Below are 25,454 nucleotides of genomic sequence, written 5' to 3' on the forward strand. Positions count from 1 at the left end.
CATCCCACACCAGACTGCTTGGTTTGAGTCCCAGCTCCTGGTTCTCATTCTAGCTTCCTGCTAATGTGCACCCTGGGAGGCAGTGCACAATGACTCAAGTCCATGGGTCATCACACCCATGAGAGACCCAGATGGAGTTCTAGGCTCCTGGCTTCAGCCTGGCCCAGCCCTGGCTGTTGTGGGCATTTGGGGAGTGAGCCAGCAGATGGCTGATCTGTCTGGACAAGTTCCTTCCTTCATCTGTGCCTCCCTGCAACCTGCTACAAGGTCATAGTAATGGCACCTCCTGCTCACCTTCCAGAATAACCCACAGATACACACTGGCCTGACTCACCAGCGCTCCAGATAGGTTAACTGGGATTATGATTATGGTTGTGACTGGGCTTAGTCACATGGGCAAGCCCCAGCCCTGCAGAGTGAGCCAGACTCTGATACCCGGCACCAGGAGGTCAGTCCAGGAGGTCGGGCTGGAAGGGACAGGGCCGTGTCTGATCTGGGCTTCCCAGCAGGGTCGGTAGGCGCTGGGGACAAGGGCCTGCCCTCCTGTAAAGGGCACGGCTGCGGGGTGAAAGAGCACGACTGGGGCGGGGGGGGGGGTGCTGGGACACACGAGCCTTGGGTGGGTTAGGGGACCCCCTCCACCCTATCCCGGGCCCCTGTCCCGCCGCCACCCACCTCACCTGCCTCAGCGCACCAGCTGCCTCCTGGCGCCGGCCAGCTGGTAGTGTGCGGGCCCGTTGCTAGGTGACCCAGTTGCTAAGCGACCGGGAAGCGTCTGCTGCGTCTCCCTCTGCGCAGGCGCTAACAGCCCCAGGCTAGGACCTGCTGCCAAGGGGGAACTGTAATAATTTACGGGGTTACTGTGGGGGGAACAAAAGGCGGCTCAGCTTTGTTCCCAGGTACGGAAGGGAGACAGAGTGGCTTAGCTACGATGTTCTCTATATTGAGCGCTTTGCATGCCTTTGATCTTCAGATTAAATCCTAGGGACAAAAGCCTCAGACGGTCAGTAGTAGCTTCCTACAGTCACGCGAAAGGCAGAATGTCACAGAGCAGAGAGAGACAAATCTTGCATGCCCTGGTTCACTCCCCAGATGGCCACCAATTGCCAGGTCTGAATCAAGGCCAAGCCGAAGCCAGGAGCCAGGAGTTCCATCCTGGTCTCCCACGTACTTGGAAGATCTTCCACTGCCTTCCCAAGCTCATTAGCAAGAAGCTGGATTGGAAGCAGAGTCGCTGGAGCTTGAACTGTTACTCCAATAGGGTATGCCGGTGTCACAGCAGTGATTAACCCACTGAACCACAGCGCTGGCCCCTTTTGCTCCTTTTTCTTCAAGCTCACCGTCGGAATGACAAAGGTTCACCCTGTGCTGGACCCAACACACTGCTGTTCTCAAAAGCGAGCCAGAAGAGCCGGCGCTGTGGCTTAGTGGATAAAGCCACCACTTGCAGCACCGGCATCCCCTAGGGGCACTGGTTTGAGACCCAGCTGCTCCACTTCCAATCCAGCTCTCTGCTGTGGCCTGGGAAAGCGGTGGAAGATGGCCCAAGTCCTTGGGCCCCTGCACCCTCGTGGGAGACCTGGAAGAAGCTCCAGGCTCCTGGCTTCAGATCAGCCCAGTTCCAACCACTGCAGCCATTTGGGGAGTGAATCAGCGGATGGAAGACCTCTCTCTCTCTCTCTCTCTCTCTCTCTCTCTTTGCCTCTGCCTCTCTGTAATTCTGCCTTTCAAACAAATAAATAAATCCTTGTTAAAAAAAAAAAAAAAAAGCAAGCCAGACGCAGCCACTGCCACCTGTGAAAAATCCTCCCTGAGCTCCCCACTGATCTCAGGTCTGAGTCCAAGCCCCCAGCTGGCTGCTCAGATCCCTTGGAAGTGGCTTCTTCCAGTCATCTGGGCTCTCTCCTTTGAATTGTATTTATTTATTTATTTATTTTTATTTGTGTGTTTGTGTGTGTGAGAGAGAGAGGGAGAGAGAGAGAGAGAGAGAGAAAGATTTTCCATCCACTTCCATTTGGGTTTACTCCCCAAATGCCTACAACTGCCAGGGCTGAGCTAGGCTGAAGCCAGGAGCCTAAAACTCCATCCAGGTCTCCCACATGCTACCTCCCAGGAAGCTGGAAGTGGAACTGGGCTGGGACTGGAATCAAGGCACTACGGCAGAGTGGGTAAAGCTGCCACCTACAGTGCCAGCATCTCATATGGGCACTGGTTCTAGTCCTGGCTGCTCCACTTCCCATCCAGCTCCCTGCACTGGGAAAGCAGCCAAGATGGTCCAAGTCCTTGTGATGTAGGCAGGCAGATAGGATCAAATTGATTAAATTTGGGAGCTGGAAGACCACGCTCCCCCTGTGTGATCTCAGCCCACCCGCCCATCAGGCTATGTAACCACGCCCCTTTGGAAGTGGATAAAAGGCCTGAAACAAGGTGGGCCGGCCAGTTTTCCCCATTATGGACCTTTGTTGCCCTGCGCCTTCGGGGTACGTGGCCTTTGGGCCGCCAGCGAGCTCTGCCTCTGCTTTGCTGCTTGGGATAAGCTGCGTGTAACTGCTCTTGGCCAAATGCTTGCTGCACATGGCTTTTGGCCACCTCTCTGCTCAGTGTAGATCTAGACTTCCCTTCTCTCTTAGAGCCCTCACTCTCTTACGCACGTCTCCTGTCGCTCCCCCTCTTCACGGAGGAACGACACAGGACCCTGCGCTGTCCTTTTGTCTGCTCGGCCCTTCCCGGGTTGGCTGCTGGTTCTTCCCGGGTTGGCTGCCGATCCTTCCACCTCTGTGGAAGGGCGGTTCCCCCTGCCACTTTCCCCACCTCCGCGGGGGAGTGGCTCACTGCTGGCCGGCTCTCTCAGGGGCTGCCCAGATGTTATTCGGATGTTCCCTTTAGATGTTCCTGGTGCATGTTGTCTCTCTCCTCCTTTATAGTCCTCTTCCACCAATCCCAACTCTGCTACCCACACGCCGAGTACGCTGCTCTCCTCCAATCAGGAGCAGGATCAGCTCCTGCAGGTCATCTCTCAAGTTGGCGAGAGGCAGCTGCGTAGAAGTTGTTTACTCCCTTCTCAGCGCCATATTGTGGGAGAGCAGATGCATAGAATAAGTCTTAATTCCAGTAACTTAGTCTAGTTCGAGTTGCTCCCCACAGTCTCCCACTGAATAAAAAGCTTAAAAATTTACCGTGTCGTCTGGTCTATCTGAGCCAGCATTCAGAATTCTTCTCTGAATTCATGGCAATGACCCACACTGCTTATTAATTTCAGAAATATTAATGAGCAAGTCGGTATCACTTGGGCCCTGCACCCACTTGGGAAACCTAGAAGAAGCTCCTGGCTCCTGGCTTCGGATCAGCCCAGCCCCAACCACTGCAGCCATTTGGGGAGTGAACCAGCATATGAAAGACTCCCTCTCCCTCCCCCTCCCCCTCCCCCTCCCCCTCCCCCTCCCCCTCCCCCTCCCCCTCCCCCTCCCCCTCCCCCTCTCCCTCCCCCTCTCCAACTGTGCCTTTCAATAAATAAATATTTTCTTAAAAAGGCACTATGATACAGGATGTGGTTTTCCAAGAGCTGTCTTTTTTTAAAAAAAGAATTTTATTTATTTGAGAGGTAGTGTTACAGAGAGGGAGAGACAGAGAGAGAGGTCTTCCATCCACTGGTTCACTCCCCCATTGGAGGAAAGAGTTGGAGCTGGGCCAATCCGAAGCCAGGAGCTTCTTCTGGGTCTCGCATGTGGGTGCAGAGGCCCAAGGACTTGGACCATGTTATACTGTTTTCCCAGGCCATAGCAGAGAGCTGGATTGGAAGTGGAGCAGCCAGGACTTGAACCAGTGTCCATATGGAATCCTGGCACTGTAGGCAGAAGCTTAACCCACTATGCCACAGTGCTGCCCCCCAGGAGGTGTCTTCACCCCTGTTACAATGCCTACTCCTGAACTCTCTTCTCAGTCTCCCAAATGGCCAGCTCCTTCTGCAGCCTGAACTGCCTTAGCACTAACTGCCTCTGTGTCCTCGGGACACAGCTTGCTGGACACTTCCTCCAGGAAGCCTTCCTTCTCTACAAGCCAAATTAATAAGTGATGCTGTAGCTTAATCACCCCGCTGGCACTCTGTCTTTTTCTTACTTCTCTATTTATTTCTTTGTCCTCCCCAGCAAACTCCAACTTCCCTGAGGGTAGAGACCATGTCCGTTCCGTTTCTTTGCCTCCCGAGTGCCAGGCATAGGACTTTCAGCAAATGTATAACAAATGAGTAGTTAACAGACCTGAGCCAGGTTTTACGATATAAAAACCCATTCATTATCCCATTCGAACCTCAAGACAAACACTTGGGGTAGAAAATTGGGTCCATTTTACAGCTGGGTAAACTGAGATTCCAGTAGTAGAGCAGCTCACCCGAGTTCAATCCCTTAAGCCTGAGGACTTACTGGTGAAACTCATTAACAAAGATCATCAACATCAACTGCCAGCATGTTTGAACTGAAGATGGCTGAGCGAAGGCCAAGGATTCCACGTGGTGATACAGAGACTAGCCTGAGGGAGCTCTCCAACCCAGAGCTTCCCGGTGTTTTCAGAAAGACGGTGGGGGCTGGCGTCGCGGCTCACTAGGCTAATCCTCCGCCTGTGGCGCCGACACAACGGGTTCTAGTCCCGGTCGGGGCGCTGGATTCTGTCCCGGTTGCTCCTCTCTGCTGTGGCCCGGGAGTGCAGTGGAGGATGGCCCAAGTGCTTGGGCCCTGCACCCGCATGGGAGACCAGGAGAAGCACCAGGCTCCTGGCTTTGGATCAGCGCGGTGCGCCGGCCACAGCGGCCATTGTGGGGGGTGAACCAACGGAAAAGGAAGACCTTTCTCTCTGTCTCTCTCTCACTGTCCACTCTGCCTGTCACAAAAAAGGGAAAGATGGTGGGAAGCCTACAGAGGTGGCTTCCAGCTGGAGTTGTAACTCACGAGTTGTAACTCACTTTCTCTCCTTATCTGGGAAACAAGTAGACTTTCAAGGCTGGGAAACCCGAAAATCCTTTTCCATTTCCTTCCAAATGGAAACTAATTTACAGAGAGGCTCAGTGACTCTGGCCAGCTGTTCGACAGGCATCAATTAAGGAAATTAATTTTGTAGCATGAACTCCAGCAGCCGGACATATGTCACTCAGACAACCCTGGATTCACAATTATGCAAATTAAAGTCAGTAGATGGTAGGCATGTCCATCTCTTGTCGCTGCTGGGTGCTTAACTCCAATTAAACACCGAAACTACTGCCAATTTTTTAAAAGATTTATTTATTTGAAAGAGTTACAGAGAGGAGAGACAGAGAGATCTTCCATCAATCGTTCGCTCCCCAACGGCCAGGACTGGGCCAGGCCAGAGCGACAGCTTCATCCAGGTCTCCCTCATGGGTGGCAGGGGCCCAACCATTAGGGCCTTCCTCCTCTGCTTTTCCCAGGCTAACGGGGAGCTGGATTGGAAGTGGAGCAGCCGGGACTCGAACCGGCATCGCAGGCGGCCGCTTTACCCGCTGCTCCATACCGCCGGCCCCATGCCAATAGTATTATGCGTGCCACCAAGCCTCTCCACCAAGGCGATCAGAGGCTCAGTCCGCCCCGCCCAGGCCCCGCCCCTATACCCCAAGCCCCACCCTCTGGTCTCCGTGACTCCGCCTGCCGCCTGCGGATCCAGCACCGCCCTCGTTGCCATGATGATCTCCGCCAACTCCCTGGAGTCTCACGCGCCCGGACTCCTCCCGGGAGGCTCTCGTCGCCATGGTGATCGCCGGTTCTGACTGCCCGCCGGACTCGCTCCGCGGCCAACCCCGCCCAGGCCCCGCCCCCGACGTCTGGGATTGGTCAGATTCGCGCGGTTCCCGCGTGGCCTGCGTTGCCGTAGAGATCCCGGGCCGCGGGTGCGGCCAGCTGAGGCGGCGCGGAACTCGGAGCGTTCGCGGGCGCTGCGGGTGAGTCCAGACCCTCATCTGGTGCAGGCACGTCCGGGAGGCCGGGGTCCCCAGCGCGTCGTGTGCTCCACCGTGTCTCACCTCCCGCATCCCCACCCGCCCAGGAACGTGAACTCGGCCTGCAGCCCGGGGCGTCCGCATGGCCTGGGTGCCCCGCATCTGCGCCAGGCCCGCGCTGGACCGGGAGGGAGCTGGGAGCGATGGGAAGGGAAGGACAAGAACAAGCCGTGGGCGAGGCCATCCTGACGGCAGAGGAGGCTGGACGGGAGAAGGAGATGGAGGCGGGCGGTGCAGTAGGCTCGAGGGGCCGGCGCTGCGTGTGTTGGGGGGGACTTCCTGGGGAGAGGCCTGTTGGCGGGAACTTAAGCCCCCCGCCCCTGTCCAGCCCGCCCAGGTCACGGAGTGGGAACGGGCATCCCTCCCCCACGCTGCTTCCAAGGCCTGGTGTTTGCACCGCGCCTCCCACCCGGTGGAGGAAGCTCAGAGCTGGGTCTCTTTCCCAGAGACACCTGTCAGGTCTTCTGACTCCTAGGCAGGCCGGCCCACCCCGACCCTTCCGTACTCCCTGAATGGACAGAGATGGCCTGAGGTCCGGTGTCCCGGTGACCTCTGGCAGAGGGAGGCTTGGATATGTTTTTAGTTTGGTTTGGTTTTGGGTGTTTTTTTTATATTTATTTATTTATTTGAAAGAGTTACGCAAAGAGAGAAGGAGAGGCAGAGAGAGAAAGAGAGAGAGGTCTTCCATCCACTGGTTCACTCCCCAGTTGGCTGCAACAGCCAGAGCTGGCCAATCCAAAGCCAGGAACTTCTTCCGGGTCTCCCATGCAGGTACAGGGGCCTAAGGACTTAGGCCATCTTCCACTACTTTCCCAGGCCACAGCAGAGAGCTGGATCGGAAGAGGAGCAGCCAGGACTAGAACCTTTGCCCATATGGGATGCTGGCACTGCAGGTGGTGACTTTACCCACTATGCCACAGCGCCGGCCTCGTTTTTTTCCCCCAAGAATATTTATTTGAAAGGCAGAGTTACAGAGAGAGAGGGAGGGACAGAGAGGTCTTCCATCCACTGGTTCACTCCCCAAATGGCCCCAATGACTGGAGCTGGGCCAGGCCAAAGCCAGGAACTTCCACTGGGTCTCCCACGTGGGTTGCAGGGGCCCAAGCACCTGGGCCATCCTCCACTGCTTTCCCAGGCACGTTAGCCAGGAGCTGGATTGGAAGTGGAGCAGCTGAGACTTGAACCGGCACCTATATGGGAAGCCCGTGGCACAGGCAGCGGCTTAATCACTAAACCACACTGCCAGCCCCTGGATCTGGTTTTAAAGCTGATGAAAAGTTTAGGCAGAAACTGTGGGTGAATCCCCAGGCTTGCATGTCTCCCTAACTTTCTTGGAAATATGGAATTGCAGCAAATTTAGCAAGATCTTAATTGGCTTTTACTTGCAAGTCTAGAATTGAGCAACACCTCCTTTTATAAGATAGAGTGGGTGTTCCTGTGAGCTGAGCCGAGGGGGTGGATTTTATAAGGAAAGCAGAAACAGAAAACAGCAGGCAGATTGGTCATCCCGAAAGGACTTTCCTTCTAGGGTTAAAGCACAGGGACTCTACTTGTGCTCACTCGGGTAAAGGATGGGCTTTAAAAGAATTATTTGAGAGGCAGAGTTAACAGACAGAGGGGGAGAGAGAGAGGTCTTCCACCTGCTGGTTCACTCCCCAAATGGCCACAACGGCTGGAGCTGGGCTGATCCTAAGCCAGGAGCTTCCTCCGGGTATCCCATGTGGGTGCAGGGGCCCAAGCACTTGGACCATCTTCCACCGCTTTCCCAGGCCATAGCAGAGAGCTGGATGGGAAGTGGAGCAGCCAGGTCTCGAACTGGTACCCATATGGGATGCCGGCATTGCAGATGGCGTCTTTACCTGCTACACCACAGCGCCAGCCCCCTTGTACACAGTTCATTTAACGTGCTCTGTGCCCTGATTTCAGTCCACAGGACTCTGGAAGAATGAGGTCCTCCCTGACACCTGTGGGCCCCCCTGTGAGCCGGGACCGTGTCATCACCAGCTTCCCTAAGGTAGGGTCCGTGTTTGTCGGTGTTGCTCTCCTGACAGCTGTGGCCCCATCCAGCTTCCTCCCCACAGCCTGCACTCACCCCAGAAATAACAGCAGGTGAACCAGGGAGGCATGTCTCTCGCCTCGTTGACCAGAGTTCTTGAGAAGCCAGGAAACTGGTGTAGGCTTACCCAAAGCAGGCCGGCAAGTTAATGGTGACACCAGGCTTGTGTCACACAGGGCGGTTGTGGCATGGAGGTTCCAAGGGCTCAGACTTTGTAGGCAGACGGTCCTGATCTTGTCCCTGTGCTGTGTGACCGTGAGGAAGCTGCTCCGCCTCTCACAGCTGCTGTTCCGTGAGAATTCCTCACGTCGGGTACCTGGGCTGCAGTAAATCTGCCGTCGCGGTCTCCATTGTCATGACTGTGACCAGAACGGGACTCTCTTCCCCCTTGCCATTCTGCCTTCAGTTTCTGCTGAAAACTCACAATTTTCTCCTGCCTGTGTTAAAATCCAATATTGGGGCTGGCACTGTGGTGCAGTGGGTTAAGCCACCGCCTGCGATGCCAGCACCCCATGTGGGCACTGGTTCATGTCCCAGCTGCTCCTCTTCCAGTCCAGCTCTCTGCTGTGGCCCAGGAAGGCAGTGGAGGATGGCCCAGGTGCTTGGGCCCCTGCACCTGCGTGAGAGAACAGGAAGGAGTACCTGGCTCCTGGCTTCGGATCAGCGCAGCTTCAGGCATTGTGGCCATTTGGGGAATGAACCAGCATATTGAAGATCTTGTTCTCTATTTCTCCTTCTTTCTCTCTCTGCAACCCTGTCTTTCAAATAAATAAGTGAATCATTTTTATAAAAATGATATAAAATAAAATCCAATATTAAGGAGCAGGTGTGTGACCCAGAGGTTAAGGTACCACCTGGGATGCCTGGTCCCTTTCCCTTTCAGAGTCCCGGCATTTTGAGTCCCAGCTCCACTTCCCATTTCCGCTTCCTGCTAATTCATACACTAGGAAGAGCAAGAGACATCACAAGGACTCGATCCCCTGCCACAAATGTGGGAACCTGGATTGAGTTCCAGGCGCCTGGCTTCAGCCTGGCCCAGCCTCACCTGTTGCAGGCATCTGGGGAACAAACCAACAAATGGAAGATCTCTGTCTGTGTGTCTCTGTCTCTCTGACACTCACACTCTCTGTCTCTTTTTGCCTTTAAATAAATAAACTTTTTAATATATTAATTACAACAGGAACAAATCAGCACACACTCTGAAGGGTGCAGTGGGACAAGATTTACCAACACTGCAGAGGCCCTGCCTGCTGACCCAGCATTCTATTTCTAGGAGTTTTCTCAGCAGGTTTGCTGGCACAGGTGTACAGTGTGCACGAGGCCAGGTACTGCAGATTTTTTTATTGCATCTTTTTAAAAAAATTTATTTCGTAGCTGGCATTGTGGTGGAGTGGGTTAAGCCACCGCCAGCAACACCAGCATCCCATGCGGGCCCCGGTTACAGTCCTGGCTGCTCCACTTCCAGTCCAGCTCTCTGCTTATGCATCTGGAAGAACAGCGGGAGATGGCTCAAATGCTTGGGTCCTTGCACCCACGTGGGAGACCCAGATGAAGCTCCTGGCTCTCCCCAGGCCCAGCCTTGGCTATTGTGGCCATTTAGGGAGTGAACCAACCAACGAAAGATTGAAATCTCTCTCTCTCTAACTCTGACTTCCAAATAAACAAATTTTTTTAAAAAAATTATCTGTTTGAAAGGCAAAGCATCAAAAGAGAGAGAGACAGAGATCCTCCATATACTGATTCACTCCCCCAAATGACCACAGCAGCCAGGTCCTGGTTAGGCCAAAGCCAGGAGCCCAGAACTCCATCCTGGTTTCCTACACAGTGGCAGGGGCCCAAGTACTTGGGCCGTCTCCTGGCGCATCAGCAGGAAGCTTATTGGGAGCAGAGCAGCCAAGACTTGGGACTTGTGCCGGGGCTCTGATATGGGACTCTGGTGCTAGAAGCTCTGGCTTCACCCACTGCTCTACAGTGCTGGCCCCTGCAGCAGTTTTTTTGTTTGTTTGTTTGTTTGTTTTGTTTTTGTTTTTGTTTTGACAGGCAGAGTGGATAGTGAGAGAGAGAGACAGAGAAAAAGGTCTTCTTTTGCTGTTGGTTCACCCTCCAATGGCCGCCACGCTGCAGCTGGCATACCGCGCTGATCCGAAGGCAGGAGCCAGGTGCTTCTCCTGGTCTCCCATGGGGTGCAGGGCCCAAGTACTTGGGCCATCCTCCACTGCACTCCCTGGCCACAGCAGAGAGCTGGCCTGGAAGAGGGGCAACCGGGACAGAATCCGGCGCCCCAACCGGGACTAGAACCCGGTGTGCCGGCGCAGCTAGGTGGAGGATTAGCCTATTGAGCCACGGCGCCACCTGCAGCAGTTTCTAAGAGCAGGTCAAACCCTACAGAAATGTCCTCCAAGAGGGGGCTGCGTACACAGTGCCACTTCTGCTGCAGTCGAAGTCGACCAAAGTGAATTGTTGGGTAAAAATGCCAGGAGTGGAACGGCATGTAATTGAGTGTGTATAGCATGCTCTCATGTGTTTAGAAAAAAGAAGAAAGGGAGACAAGAAATTTCTGTGTCTGTTCATGCACGCAGGAAATACTTCTGTGTCGCTCCCCCTCTTCATGGAGGAACAACACAAGACCCTGCGCTGTTCTTTCGTCTGCTCGGCCCTCCCCGGGTTTGCTGCTGGTTCTTCCCGGGTTGGCTACTATCCCTTCCACCTCCGTGGAAGGGCAGTTCCCCCTGGCCACATTCCCCACTTCCGCAGGGGAGCGGCACACCGCCGGCCGGGTCTCTCGGGGGCTGCACGGGTGTTCCTTCAGCTAGATGTTCCCCTTAGATGTTCCCTGTGCATGCCGTCTCTCTCCTCCTTTATAGTCCTCCTCCGCCAATCCTAACTCGGCTGCCCACACACCGAGTACGCTGCTCTCCTCCAATCAGGAGCAAGTCCTACAGTTTATTAGCTGAACTGGAGGCAGCTGTGCGGAAGCTGTTTACTTCTCTCCCAGCGCCATATTGTGGGAGAGCAGATGCATAGAATAAGTCCTAATTCCAGTAACTCAGTCCAGTCCGGGCTGCTCCCCACAGATCCCCCTTTCTTTTTATTTTTTGGCGTTGATACACGCCTGTCTTCGGTGTCCCGCGGCACACACTCTGCTCTACTTGCTAGAGTTGCCACAGGTTCTTACAAGTCCTATCAATCAGGCAAACCGAATCCGGGTCCTCTCTTCGCCATGTTGTGAGGAGGTTTTTAGGCGCTGATGCGTGCCTGTGTTCGGTGACCTGCGGCTCATACTCTGGTCGAGCCGCCTGCTGGCGCTTACCGCCTTAATCAGGCAGACCAAATCCAAGCTCTCTCATTGCCATGTTGAGGGGAGGCCTTTCTATTTCTCTATTTCTCTATCTCCGGGCATTCCTATTTCTCCCATTTTACTTCTATCTTCCAGCGTTCCTATTTCTCTCACTTTGCTTCTAAACTTCTATTTCTCTTATCCCTGCAGCTTCCCGGCGCCTCGCCCTGCCGGCAGCTTCCCGGCTCTGCGCCGCTTCAGCCAGCGCCTCTCTCATCTGCGTGGCTCGGCTTTGCGCGCACACTCCGCGGTCTCGCACTTAACCCTTTCGCGTCTGAACCACGGCCTCGCGCCAGCCCCGCGTTCCCTATGTACTTGAGCCCCGCACACTCTGTCTGCGCGCGGCAGCCTCCGCGAGTCACACAGCGTAGCTTACGTGTCCGCCACTAGCATTCAATCTAAGTTCCCCGGGCTAGCCTGACGAATTCAACCCAGCATACGTCTCCGCCCCATGATTTGGCTTCCCGTCCTTTGCTCCCCGGGCTAATCAGACGGATCCCAATCTGGCTTACGTTTCAGCTTCTGGTTTCAACTTTTCGCCCCCTATTCCCGGGCTAACTTGAGAATCCCAAAGTGGCTTTCATTTCCGCCTCGGCCTGCCCCCCGCGGCTTCAATTTCCCTAACATTTTTCTCTACCCGGTATGTTTCCCCAAGCTTTCCTCCAACAATACTCCTCCCTCATTTCTCCTGGCCTCTCCCCACAGTTCACATCCGAGTCTGTTTGTTCTAGCTTTCACTTTCGCTTGCATCCGAGTCTGTTTGTTCTAGCTTTCACTTTCGCTTTCGACCTTAGAGATTTCTCCCAGCTTCCCCCCGTAGTCCGTATCTGAGTCTATGCCTAGGCTTTCAATAGCTTCTTCCGGCACCCTTTTCGTCCGGCTTTTCCCTAGGCTGTTTGCTAGTCTCTCTCTCCGGTATTTTCCCATTTCTTCCCGTTTCTTCCCTCCTAAGTTTCATATCCGTCCTAGGTTTCCTATCCGTTCTAGGTTTCCTATCCGAGCTAGGTTTCCTATCCGAGTCACGGCACCATTATGTCGCTCCCCCTCTTCGTGGAGGAGCAACACAGGACCCTGCGCTGTTCTTTCGTCTGCTCGGCCCTCCCCGGGTTTGCTGCTGGTTCTTCCCGGGTTGGCTACTATCCCTTCCACCTCCGTGGAAGGGCAGTTCCCCCTGGCCACATTCCCCACTTCCGCAGGGGAGCGGCACACCGCCGGCCGGGTCTCTCGGGGGCTGCACGGGTGTTCCTTCAGCTAGATGTTCCCCTTAGATGTTCCCTGTGCATGCCGTCTCTCTCCTCCTTTATAGTCCTCCTCCGCCAATCCTAACTCGGCTGCCCACACGCCGAGTACGCTGCTCTCCTCCAATCAGGAGCAAGTCCTACAGTTTATTAGCTGAACAGGAGGCAGCTGTGCGGAAGCTGTTTACTTCTCTCCCAGCGCCATATTGTGGGAGAGCAGATGCATAGAATAAGTCCTAATTCCAGTAACTCAGTCCAGTCCGGGCTGCTCCCCACACTTCTGGAAGGTTCCATAAGACCCTACTGTTAGCTGTCACCTGCATGTGACTTGAGAGAGACATGGAGGGAGATCGTCTCTCTGTGGAGTGACCTTTTACTGCGTTTATTTTGTCTGAGAAGGAGGGGACCTCCCATCTTCTAGTTCACTCCCCGAAAGCCTGTAACAGCCAGGGCTGAAGCTGTGAAGCTGGGTGCTGGGTCTCCCATGTGGGTGGCAGGGGCCCACCTACTTGAGCCGTCACCTGCTGCCTTCCCCGTTGCGCAGTATCAGGAAGCCAGATTAAAAGCGGAGGCAGGCCGGCGCCGCGGCTCACTAGGCTAATCCTCCGCCTAGCGGCGCCGGCACACCGGGTTCTAGTCCCGGTTGGGGCGCCGGATTCTGTCCCGGTTGCCCCTCTTCCAGGCCAGCTCTCTGCTGTGGCCAGGGAGTGCAGTGGAGGATGGCCCAGGTGCTTGGGCCCTGCACCCCATGGAGACCAGGAAAAGCACCTGGCTCCTGGCTCCTGCCATCGGATCAGCGCGGTGCGCCGGCCGCAGCGCGCCGGCCGCGGCGGCCATTGGAGGGTGAACCAACGGCAAAGGAAGACCTTTCTCTCTGTCTCTCTCTCTCACTGTCCACTCTGCCTGTCAAAAAAAAAAAAAAAAAAAAGCAGAGGCAGGTCTCAAACCCTGGCACTCCAGTATGGGATGTGGGTGTCCCGATTGGCCACTTAGCCACTGTACTGCAACACCCATCCCTTCTTCCTTCTTTAACTCCCCCCTGCCACGTTCCTGCTCCCCACACCCACAGAGAAAGGCTTCGAATCCCAGACTCATGGCTGCGTTCCCCCCAGGGCTTCCACCACGACAAAACCTCAGGCAGGTGCTCTCCCTGTAGCACACGACAGAGGTAGCTGAGGTGACAGGGACTGGTGATGCATAAGCCACGAGGAAGAGAGGCATGAGTGGCGCAAACAGCCCGGGTCTCGTGGGACCAAGGACCCTGTTTCCCGGGGCAGGACGGCGAGGCTCAGAGGCGCCTCTCACGAGGTTGTCGATGCTGTTCCGCGTGAGTGTGGGCTGCTCGACCCGGCTGCTCACCAGCGTGACTCAGGGACTCCTCCAGCAACCACATGAAAGGGAGCTCTCACGAGGAGCCCATTTTAAAGATGAGGAGGCCGGGGCCCCGAACGGTTTCATCACTCGCCCTTTGCGAAGGCTCCTTCCCCCGGTCCTGCTTGCCTCACCACCAGCTGAAGCTAAGAGGACAGAGGGGCCAGGGCAGCACCCAAACTGATGCCTGAGAACCCGGAAGAGACCCTGGGGCTGGGGCGGCGAGCCGTGGGGTCAAGCGGTGCCCGGCGGGACCGAGTAAAGAGCCAAGGGCAGCATTGCCGTACACGAGGAGCTCGCCGGCAGCCTCCATGTTTCTTCCCACAGCCTCGCCCTGTCCATGCTCTGCCGTGGTCAACCCAATGGCAAAAACTCGAAGTCATTTTTAGTTTCGTTTTTTTTTTTTTTCTAATTATATAACAAAGCATGCATCCCACCTATGTCCTGATGACTTTTTAAGTTTTATTAATTTTTAAATATTTATTCATTATTTGAAAGGCAGAGTTACAGAGAGGCAGAGAAAGAGAGAGAGGTCTTCCATCTGCTGGTTCACTCCCCACAACAGCCAGAGCTGGGCTGATCTGAAGCCAGGAGCCAGGAGCTTCCACTGGGCCTCCCACACAGGTGCAGGGGCCCAAGGACTTGGGCCATCTTCCACTGCTTTCCCAGGCCACAGCAGAGAGCTGGATAGGAAATGGAGCAACCAGGACTCGAACCAGCACCCACATGGAATGCCAGCACTGCAGGTGGCAGCTTTACCCAGTACACCACAGCGCCAGCCCCTATTTATTTATTTTAAAGAATGACAAAGAGTGAGAGAAAGAGAGAGCAAAAGATCTAACATCTGCTGGTCACACCCTTAATGGCTGCAGCAGCCTGGGCCAGACCGGACTGAAGCCAGGAGCTCAGAGCTCGCTCCAATCAGATCTCCCCATGTGGTGGTGGGCACCCCATACTTGAGTGACTGTCTGCTGCTTTCCCAGGGCGCTGGATCAGAAACAGAGCAAGCCGGATTGGAACCAGCACTACAATACAGGATGCCCACATCGCAAGCAGCAGCTTAACCCACTGTACCACAACACCGGTGCCAATTTATTTATTTGTCTGAGAGGCAGAAAGACAAAGGGACAGGGACAGAGAGAGCACCCATCTGCTAGTTCACTCCCCGGATGCCTGAAGCGGCCTCTCAGCTGGTGCCAGGACTCAATCCAGGTCTCCCACAGCAGGTAGCAGGGACCCAATTCCTTGAGCCATCACTGCTGCCTCCTGGGGTCCACGTTAGCGGGAAGCTGGAGTCAGGAGCCAGAGCTGGGTGTTGAACCCAGACCCTCCAATATGGAATGCTGGTGTCTTAACCGCTAGGCCACACGTCTGGCCCTCATCCCGTCTTAATAGCCAAATACTAAGACACTCCCTCGCTGCCCAGCTTGGGGTTGGAGCTGCAGCCTGGCGGGAGGATGTGCCCATCTGTCTGTCTGTCTGTTTCTTTGCAGTGGTACACGCCCGACGCCTGCCTGCAACTCAAGGAGCACTTTGACAGACAGGTCAGCACAGCCTGCCAGCGCCGGGACACGGGGACTGTCGGGTGAGCCCACGGGGCGCTGGGTGGGAGCAGAGACAGCGAGAAGGAATGAGCGCGTGAATGACCATGTGAACGGACGAATGAGCAGACGAAACACCACTCCTGCCCAGGTGTCTGTGTGTGGGGCAACCTGCCCTTTGCTCACCGAGTCCCACAGTGACTGGGCTGTCAGGCCGAGGCCGTGGCGCAGGTGCATCTCCTCTGTCTGTCCCACTCCCCGTGCTTTCCCGTCCCTTGCTGGTCAGTGCCAGGACCTCGGGGAGCCTTCTCTGACCCCCCACCCCACTGCCCCTGATGCCCAGCCCCTCCTTTGTGCTTCTGAGCCCCAGGAACTCAGCTCACAGGTTGTAGGTTTGACTTTCTGGATGTCACCAGAGCTGGCCTGTCTTATTGCTTGTTCTCACACTGGTAGCACCAGACACCAGTGGCACAAGGGTTTTATAACAATTGTTCTGTTTATTTCTTCTTTTCTTTCCTTTTATTTTTCAAAAAATATGTATTTGAAAAGCAGAGTTACAGAGAGAGAGAGAGAGAGAGAGAGAGGAAAGAGAGATCTTCCATCTGCTGGTTTACCCCCCAGATAGTTGCGGTGGGCTGGACCAGGCCAAAGCCAGCAGCCTAAAACTCCATCCAGGTCTCCCACGTGGGTGGCAGGGGCCCAAGGACTTCCACTTCCAGGTACTGGTGAAGCATCCTCCACTGCTTTCCCAGGTGCGTTAGCTGGAAGCCATTTTGGAAACAGAGTAGCCAGGACTCAAACTGGCATTGGATATTTGAGATGTGGCGGCTTAAGCTGCCAGTGCCACAACTCGGACCCGAGCTACAGGAACTCTTAAAGCATTGTCAGCAGTCCCGGAAGTGCCAGCACAGAAGGCCAAATCAGAGACAGAGAGAGGGAGAGAGAGACAGGGTGGCTAGGGAGCCCAACAGGTCCAGAGCTGATTAGCCTCAAGCCACAGCCCAGATGTGCAGAGCCCAGGTCCCTTTCCGTGGCACACCCCTCGGCTTGTCTGACCCTTCCGGACCCCACTGAGTGAGCAGGTGATGGTGTCCTGGTCAGGGAGTTCCTGCTTGTCAGGAGCCAGAGCCCGCACAGGTGCACAGCCCCAGCGAGTGCACAGGAGGCTGCAGGGGCGGCCTACCCACTCCTGGGCCCCCGTCTTCCTGTACCCTCTGCATGGCAGCTCCCCCCTGCCAGCTTAGACATGGCTCTTGGCTGCCACAGCCCCACCCGGGGTCTTTCTCTGACATTTTTATGACATTTTATGACTTGTCCCTCGTCCAGCAGAGAGCCATCTCTGGACGATGCCATCCCCAGCAGAGAGCTCAGGGAAGGGAAGGGGCCCCGTGTCGCAAAGATGTCCTTGAACCACACCCAAGAGCAACACGGGCATATTTCTCGCAGGCTCCAGCTGTCCAAGGTGGTGGTCGTTGGCGATCTCTACGTGGGGAAGACCAGCCTCATCCACAGGTGCGCCCTGCCGGCACCAGGTCGGCACACCTTTACCTGGGAGGCCCAGAGAACAGCCAGGGGGCCGCTGGGAGCCCCTCCCCCTCGGCCTGGTGGGCGGTCTCTTGCTGTGGGTGTTGTCTGCCACCCGACTTCACGAGCAAAGCTTTTGCATGTGTTCCTGTCCGAAAGGACGCCCCTCTGACAACCACGTCCTCGCCCCCACAGGTTTTGTAAGAATATGTTTGACCGGGACTACAAGGCCACCATTGGGGTGGACTTTGAGATTGAGCGCTTTGAGGTGGCCGGGGTTCCCTACAGCCTCCAGATGTAAGTCCCATCTTCGTCAACAAGGTCGTGTTGTGCCAGTTCCCACCCTTGGCTCACGGGAGGCCTTCCCAGAGGCACGTGGGAACGGCCTAGGCGAGTTCCTTCTCCCCTGTGCCCCAAGGCACTCAGCAAGGCCCTGTCTGGACAAGCAGGGCCTGGGTTGGATGTGTGGAACTGGGCCTCCCAGCTCCCCAAGTCCCCAGCCCACACACCCGCTCCATCCCTGTCATGGTCTCGTGTGGGTTGTCAGACCTGCCCACCTGCTTCCACCTCCCAGTGGCCTCCGGCTCCTGCCCCTCTGCCACCTGGAGCTCCCATGATCCCACTCTGCAGAGCCCCTGCCATCCAAGTCCCTTCCTCAGGCCTGGGACGCTCAATGGCTGCCCCTGCTCCACCCACTTTTCTTGGCCACCCCCCGACCCTCGGTCTCAATCTCCAGGTCTCTGTTCCTCCCTGGGTTCATGCCTCCATCGCCCTTGCCTGCCTGGGCTCAGCCTGCAGATCCTGTGGGTGTCCATTCCTAACTGGTGACACAATGCCCCCGTGTAGTCCTGGGCCACATGGTGCCCATCCTGCCCGGGGAGAATACGGCAGCAATCAGGAGCAAAGGAGGCCGTGGCACATGGGGCCGTGGGCCTCAGGGACCTGGAGGCTGACGGATGCCAGGGCGGGGCAGCCCAGGGGGAGCCATGCAAGGAATGGCTGAGGCCAGCTCACTGCCTTGGCCACAGTAAAACAGGGGCTCTGTCCTTATCTTGAAGCCACTGCCAGCTACCCTCTGGCCCCCTCCCAGCTGCCTACCCCTGCATCTTCAGAAAGGAAGGAAAATTTATGAGGGAATTAATGAAAGAATGAAGCCCAAAAGGCTGCATCATGCTAGATCACTTGATTAAAAAAAAAAAAAAAAAAAAAACAGACCATCCATGGATCGTTTCAGACTTGTCTACACTTCCATTTCCTGAGGAAGTTAAACTGTGGTCTCATGGATGGAGCGTGGATTTTCAGACTCACCTTGCACATAGACCACCTGCCCTGTTCCCAGCCAGAGCCAATAGATCTTGGCATGTTCACCTTCCCCTCTGCCATGCTGTGCCCCTGGCAGACATCACCAATCAATGATTGCATTCTCTTCTGTGGACACAGTGCTCCACTTCCGAGCCCTTCTCAACATGGTGCTCCAGAGAGCCAGAGCTGACTGATCCGAGCGGCTGGGGAGTGTCCCTGTCAGACACTCCCACCCCCACACTGAAGCAGGGGCTCCTGCCACACCTGAGCACGTGGCAGAGCCACAGTTGGAAGCCCAGCTTGGAGCCCAAGGCCTCCTCTGAGGTGAACTTCCATCGCCATATGCTCCATCTGCAGTCAGAAGGGCCTGAGCTGCAGCTCCGTGCAGGCAGGGGACTATGCCCCTCCCCCCACAAGCCTGCCCAGGGCACCCACAAAAGCATCATAAGGAGCTGGGGACAGGAATGGCTGGCTCCCAGCAGGTACTTCCTAGAGGCTGTGCACCTGCAGGCCCTGAGCCTCCTACACACACACACACAGTCCCACTCGCCTGTCGGCCTAGAACACTGCGACTGCTTAACCTGCCCCCACTCTTTCCCTTCCCCTCTCTCCCATGGCACAGCTGGGACACAGCCGGGCAGGAGAAGTTCAAGTGCATCGCGTCCGCCTACTATCGCGGTGCCCAGGGTGAGTAGTTGTGCCAAGGCAGGGCCCTCAGCCTCAAGCAGCAGTGGGAAGCCCAGGTCCTCTGCAAGGGTGCTGAGCTCCTGTCCCCCTTGAGCCACTGAGAAAACACTGGGGACAGGGAAGCCACCTCCAAGCTGGGGCCCTTGGCTGGCTTCAGGGTCCCTGTGGTGGAGGGTGCACGCCTTAAGTCGCAACCCCAGTCTGGAGAAGGAGGCACTGAAGACATCTCAAGACTCCAGGGAGGTGGGGACAGGCTCGTCTAGTCTCAGCAGGGGGTGGGGGTGGCTAAAGCCGGAGAGGAGGGGCAGAAGGTGGGCCATATAGGACTGGCAGGACCCAGGTGGGGGCCGGCAGGGCCAACGGCAGACCAGGCACTGGGCAGGACTTTGGGTGGCAGGAAAGTCCCCACGCCGACCCCAGCCTCCCGGGAGGAAGACAGGACGGGATCGGAGCAGGAGGCTTGCAAGGGTTGCCCAGAGCATTCTGAGCCAGACTCGAGATGCGTGAGGCCCGGTTACGCCTGCGCAGTAGTGCAAAGCCACAGCACGCTCATTCAGATCTGAAAGCGGCAGAAACAGGAAACACACTCCGCGAGCCTGAGCCTGGGGGTCAGAGCTCTGGCTTGGTCACGTCCACGATGGCTTCCTGCACCCGTTACCTCTGCAGGCCTCTCTCTCCCAGGGCAGCCACCCCCTGGGAAGAAGAGGTGTGAGGCACCTGGCACACCCCTGCCAAGGCAACCAAATGCCTCATTGCCATTGTCATCTCCCTCTGCCCGGTCCCACACACCACTAGAGGCAGTAGAGAGCCAGTGTGTGCCCACAGTCATCCTGGTGGGGCTCCCTTAGGGGTACCACTCTCAACACAAGGGGCCAGGGTGGGGTCGCATCTCCCAGTTTTCCTCCCACCCAGCCCCACCAGTTGTCTCCCTCCAGCTGGTTGCTGCCACTGGTTGTAAGTGCCCCATGTCAGACTCCAGACCAACAGTTTTGCCAAAAGCTGCTCAGGTTGAACACCCCCCACCTCCGGTTGACAGGCGGGGAAACTGAGGCTCTCAACCATTAAGACCCTCCCCCCGACTGGTGCTAACCTTTGCCCTAAGTGGCACAGGGTGTCTGACACCAAAATCCACCCACTGCTTCCTGCTCCCTGCAGGCAGGGGAGGGCGGGTCTGTGGGACAGCCAGAGTTGTCTCCTCCCCAGGGCCAATGCCTGGGGCCACCCCAGCAGTTGCTCAGGATCCGGGGGACCCTGGGAGCAGGGAATGCCCCAGTGGAGTCCCCTGGGTCTCCCTCTTGGCCTTTCCTGCTGCTGATTGGCTGTGCTTCCCCCTGCCCCCCACTGCGTGTCCAGTGATCGTCTCGGCCTTTGACCTCACCGACATACAGACCCTGGAACATACCAGGCAAGTCCCAGGCACTGTGGCCTCAGGGTCCCCCAAAGCTCAGGAGACTGCCCAAAAGGGCTTCCCAAGACCCTGGGCTGGTAGGCTGGGCCCCCGGCAGTAGGTGTGAGTTAACTGGGCAAACTTTGTCCAGACCAGCTGCCCACAGGCCACTTCCTGTCCAGTTGCCCTCTTACCCCTAGAGACTTGCTTCCCAGGGGGCACACGGCCAGGGCAGCCCCATGGGGGTGGGGGGTGGGAGGGAATGTGTTCCCAAGGGCCGCGCCTCGCTTTAGTCACCTTCACTGCAGTCATCATGTTCACTTTGCCCTGGTCCAGGACATGAATTTGACCTTGCTGTCTTGGGCAGAGATGTGGCCCATCCCAGCGCGGCCGGAGGTTGGGGGGAGCATCTTGCTTCTATCTGGAACAGTCCAGCAAAGCCCCGATCCTATGTTTATTCCGAGTGTTCACACCCAGCATCTCAAACCCTGTGAATAAGAGGCCAGGTGATCTTTTGAGCTGATTGCAAAGCAGGATTCGCCCAAGGTCTCACAGGGTAAAGGCAGAGCCAGGGCTAAGGCGGGGGGGTGGTCTTCACTGTCCCCCACCAGGCCCAGCACCCTCCTCTGGCAGCGTGGGCCAAGGGACCCTCCCTGCACCTCCCCGCTCTGTGCTCCCAGCCCTGGAGGCTGCACCCTGTCCCCTAGTCTTCTGTAGGCCCCTCTGGGTAGGGGGGTGACATGTCTCTGCCCATGTCACCCCCACCCCACCCCGGTACTTTCCAGACAGTGGCTGAAGGATGCACTGAGGGAGAACGAGGCAGGCTCCTGCCTCATCTTCCTCGTGGGAACCAAGAAGGACCTTCTGGTGAGTGGAGCGGTGTTGGGGCCGGGAGGGCCGTGGGCGAGGAGCAGTGGGAGGGACTCACACGTCTAAAGTTGGAGTTCAAAGACACGGGCTTTGGGGCTGAAGGGGAAGGGACTCCAGGTCCCTGTGCTGCCTCCCAAGAGAAGGGTGGACCCCCTCCCCATGGTGAGGCCGCCCCATTGTCCTAGGGTGAGATGGGGGAGCCAGGGTGGGGAAGAGGCAGGGGCATCCCTGCCGGAGGCCGGGACGCTGGGTCAGCCAGGTACTTCTCGCAGTCAGGGGCGGCGTGTGAGCAGGCAGAAGCTGAGGCCGTGCAGCTGGCCCGTGAGATGCAGGCCGAGTACTGGTCAGTGTCAGCCAAGACAGGTGAGTGGGCTTGGGGCATCGCCGTGGTGGGTCCTCCTGGGGCTCTGGCATGGCGTGGGGCCTGGTGGCACCTCTATCCCTTTAGAAGGAGTCTGGGAGTCCTGCCTCATGGGTGGGTGGAGGACAGTGCCCCCACTACCACCTGGGAGGTAGGCTCTGCTTCCCCCTGCGGAGTTACCCCTCAGGTCCCAGGGGAAGAAGTGGCAGGGCTGGGAGCCACACACAGCCCTCACCTGGAACCTGTACATGGTGGCTGTGTGGCCGCACCTGGCAGGTGGGAGGGACCAGAGATGCGGGAGCTGCTGCCCCTTCTGGGTTTTGTCTAAACACTGAGATGTTGCCGCCTGGCCCCGGCTCTCACCTGTCCCACTCCTCACTGCTCCTCCCTGGCCTCACCGGCCCCCCTCTAGCCCTGGGCAAGCTGCCCGGCCTCGTCCAGCCTGAGTCTCTCCGCCTGGGAAGCTGGCTGGCGCCGTCCATCTCATTTCCTTTGTAATGAAAACACGTGCTTTAAATTACAAACGCCAAGGAGGAAGAACTAGGGAAGTTGCGGGTAGTTGCGGGGTATGTGGAATCCTGTGCAGTCCCTGGCCCAGAGGCAGCTCCGGGGGCTCAGGAATCGAGCCCCCTGGCGGAGGGGGAAGTGGATGTCTGGCCCTCAGGGCTGAGCGCTGAGCGCAGCAGCACCTCCTCCAGCCCAGCGCGAACACCTGGCAGTGCTGTGCCAGGTGCCCCCTTGCTGCTCCGTCCCAACAGAGGTCGCTCGTGCCCTGAGGACCCACCCTCCTTCGTCAGAGTAACAGCAAGCTCACCGTGCCCCGTGCGGTTGTGCAGGTTGTTAACTGCACAAAGGCAGAGTGAGTAAGTGTGTTTGGGACTGGAACCCTGGCTGCTCCCTGTGCAGCACCTCCACCTGTAGGAGGGGGTACAAAGATGCCTTGTAGGGGCCAGCAGCATGGTGAGCCTCACGGACCCACTGGACAGGCATGGAGACAGGCGCAGGCAGCAACTGCCCCTAGCGGGTGGTCAGAGGCAACCAATTGGAAGAGTAGACACAGGCAACGAAGACTCAGAGGTGGGAGGGGGCTCGAGCCAGGTGGGGAAGCTGGTTCTGCAGGTGGGCGGAGCTGCCCCCCAGGGCCCTCACTGTGACTGGCAGGAGCGCTCTAAAGGGGGTCCCACACCAGCCTGGGGGGAGCCCACCTCCAAACACATCCAGGGCATGGGCAGAGGCAGCCAGGGTCACAGCCGTGTCGCCGGCCCACAGGGGAGAACGTGAAGGCGTTCTTCAGCCGTGTCGCTGCCCTGGCGTTCGAGCGGTCAGTGCTGCAGGACCTGGACAGGAGGAACAGCGCCCGGCTCCAGGTCGGCGATGGAGACCTCATCCGTGCGTACAGGCGAGGCTGGTGGGTTGGGCAGCAGGCTCGTGACCAGGAATCCACGTCCACCAACCCAGGACCCTGCATTTCCTTAACCCAGCACCCTAATGTCCTCCTTTGACCCTCTGTTCTGGGCTGTCACCCAGCCCCAGGTCTGTAGCTACCCTGCCCCTGCCCACCAGCTCAGACACCTGCCTGGCCCTCCTGGCCTCCTAATAGGCTCCTCATGGGCTGGACTGGGGCATCTGGGGCCCTGCAGGCGTGTCCTAGGTCCAGCTCTCCCATCCCCATGCCACCTGCGATGTTCCCCAGCCTCGGCCTGTGCCAGGTCATCCGGGGCCTGAAGCACAAACCTAGGAACTGAGGTTCATGGCTGTGGCTGTCAGGGAAGGAGTGGCCCCTGCCCAGTGCTACAGGGTGCTTGGAGGGCTCCAACTTGTACCTCTTTCTCCCCTCCGCACAGGGATGGAGGGAAGCCCACCCGAGACCCAAGAGACCCAGCAGTCCTCCAGCCTGGGCTGCTGTTAGCAGGAGCCTGTGTCACAGGCCCCCACCGGCCCCCTGCACGCGCGTGGGCAGCGGCTTCTGTGACTGAGGAGAACTGATGTGGCGCCCCAAGCTCCACAGCACGTCTGCCTCCTCTCGGGCAGGCCAGGAGCCAGCGAGAAGGTCGCCACTGGCCTCCCAGGGGCCCCACACTGCCCCCTACCGGCTAGGTAGGGTCATTGTAGGGACCTCCCGAAAGTCCTCCCTGCAGGGTCACCCGATGGTCACCCTTGACCTTGAGCAACCTCAGGTCCGGACCACAAACTCAGGACAGCCACATCCCTCATCCGTGGCCTGCATCAGCGGGTTCCTCCTTCCCAGCCACCCTGGACGTGGCCTCAGAATCCTCACCACAGCGTTCCAGGCAAGCGGGACTTGTCCGAGTCAGCACCTCCTGGCCCGTATGGGAGTCCCCGGGGTCCCGGCCTCCAGTCTGTGGGCGGGGAGGGGCATCCCAAGCCACTGGCCCATAGGGATGACAGATTCACCCAGCCGTGCTGTGGGAAGAAGATTCGTGGATCACTCGCTCCTGAATCCGGGAGCACTGTGCCATGGCCCAGGCCAGCCCGGTACCCAACTGTTGCCTCCCCATCCCTCTCGCCCACCAGTCCTGCCTGTCTCTTGGGGTCTTTTGTAGTGGTGCCTGCACATCTTGGAAGTACTCTGGAATCCCTCTGAGTCTGACATGTCTCTCTCTCCACTGCTTCCCCTTGCACACCCACAGCACGCATGACCCTGCCCCCTGGCCCCCTGGCCCTCTGCCCTCCATGCCCATCAACACTGCCTCTCTGCAGCTCACCGCCCTCCACCTGCCCTGCATGCCTGCAGCCCAGGGGCTGTGCCCACTCACCGCCTACCTGGTGCTGTGGGCAGCCGGATAAGTGTTGGGGAGCATGTTGTGGTTGGTGCCTGGCACACTACAGATGCTCATCAAAGAATTAAGCTCATAACAGTTGCCAAAAACCAAGGGGAAGCCTGGGCATCACTTTCTGTTCATTGCTCCATAGTTTTGTAATAGCCATATTTTTAGTTTTTTTTTTTTTTTTTAAGAACACTCTTTTAAAAAACTATTTTATTTACTTGAAAGATGGCACAGAGAGGGAGGGAGGGAGGAGCACTGCCATTGCCCGCCCTCTCTTTTTGTGTGTACGGGAAGGTACTTCACAGAGTTTGTGCAAATGGCACTACAAGCCAAGTTTAGGGGTAGGCATTGCAATGCAGCGGATTAAGCCTCTGCTGGAGATACCAACATCCTGCATCAGTCGGTCCAAGTCCCAGCCAGTCCACTTCCAGTCCAGCTCCCTGCGAATGTGCCCAGGAGGCTGCAGATGACAGCTCAAGTCCTCAAGTCCTTGCCACTCCTGCGGGAGGCCCGGATGGAGTTGCTGGCTCTTGGCTTTGACTCAGCCCACCCCCAGCTGTATGGGGGAGGGAATCAGCACAGGTGGGAGGTCATTCTGTCACTCTGTCTTTGAAAGGCAGAGTGACAGAGAGAGGTCTTCCATCTGCTGGTTCACTCCCTAGATGGCCGCAATGGCAGGAGCTGTGCTGGTCAGGAGCCAGAAACTTCTGAGTCTGCCAAGTGGGTGCAGGTACCCAAGGACTTGGGCCATCTTCTACTGTTTCCCCAGGCCATACCAAGGAGCTAGATCAGAAGTGGAGCAGCCAGGACTCGAGCCGGTGCCCGTGTGGGATGCCGGCATTGTAGGTGGAGGCTTTTACCAGCTATGCCACAGCACTGGCCCCAATAATTTTTTTAAAAAAGTTTATTTTGGTGCAAAAAAAATTGAAATTGATGTGTAGTTTATTCAGAATATTGATTTCCATGAGATTTTTGATAACTCATGCATGAATT

The 25,454-nt window shown here is 57.0% G+C and overlaps 2 protein-coding genes across 10 annotated transcripts in view; one reads left to right on the forward strand and one right to left on the reverse strand.

Annotated features, from left to right (window-relative positions):
• Nucleotides 1-781, reverse strand: part of RSPH14 (radial spoke head 14 homolog) — a 69,966-nt gene extending 69,185 nt beyond the window's left edge. For 2 of the 4 annotated variants that reach the window (XM_089323235.1, XM_008250154.4), the window contains exon 1: nt 681-781. The gene's annotated coding sequence lies outside the window, so the exon portion shown is untranslated. Of the gene's footprint in view, nt 1-675 lie in introns of all 4 variants that reach the window. The other 2 variants (XM_008250155.4, XM_051837138.3) reach the window with 2 other exon arrangements.
• Nucleotides 782-5,732: 4,951 nt separating this feature from the next.
• Nucleotides 5,733-25,014, forward strand: RAB36 (RAB36, member RAS oncogene family). 6 transcript variants are annotated; one of them, XM_089323448.1, is made up of 11 exons: nt 5,798-5,941; nt 7,925-8,012; nt 15,494-15,585; nt 16,988-17,053; nt 17,261-17,362; nt 18,990-19,054; nt 20,408-20,463; nt 21,231-21,308; nt 21,584-21,674; nt 22,942-23,061; nt 23,517-25,014. In XM_089323448.1, exons 2-11 carry the CDS (start codon nt 7,944-7,946, stop codon nt 23,579-23,581), a joined length of 804 nt encoding a protein of 267 aa, XP_089179574.1. In that variant the 5' UTR covers nt 5,798-5,941; nt 7,925-7,943; the 3' UTR covers nt 23,582-25,014. The 6 variants fall into 6 exon arrangements, with proteins under 6 accessions (XP_089179577.1, XP_089179576.1, XP_089179575.1 ...); XM_089323453.1 differs by having other exon boundaries at nt 5,871-5,941; nt 22,942-23,039; nt 23,517-24,272; XM_089323452.1 differs by having other exon boundaries at nt 5,903-5,941; nt 15,494-15,544; nt 22,942-23,039; nt 23,517-24,272.
• Nucleotides 25,015-25,454: the final 440 nt, after the last annotated feature.

The sequence above is a fragment of the Oryctolagus cuniculus genome, chromosome 21 (assembly GCF_051225735.1).
Source record: "Oryctolagus cuniculus isolate XC-2025 breed Fujian yellow rabbit chromosome 21, ASM5122573v1, whole genome shotgun sequence".
Classification (NCBI taxonomy): domain Eukaryota; kingdom Metazoa; phylum Chordata; class Mammalia; order Lagomorpha; family Leporidae; genus Oryctolagus; species Oryctolagus cuniculus.

Excerpts from the sequence above, each read along its gene's own strand:
- RAB36 (XM_089323450.1), top strand. The coding sequence starts at position 5,751 with ATGGTGATCGCCGGTTCTGACTGCCCGCCGGACTCGCTCCGCGGCCAA. Across the intron at positions 19,055-20,407 it reads CTACTATCGCGGTGCCCAGG|TGATCGTCTCGGCCTTTGAC; the intron begins GTGAGTAGTTGT and ends CTGCGTGTCCAG. Across the intron at positions 20,464-21,230 it reads CCCTGGAACATACCAGGCAA|TGGCTGAAGGATGCACTGAG; the intron begins GTCCCAGGCACT and ends CTTTCCAGACAG.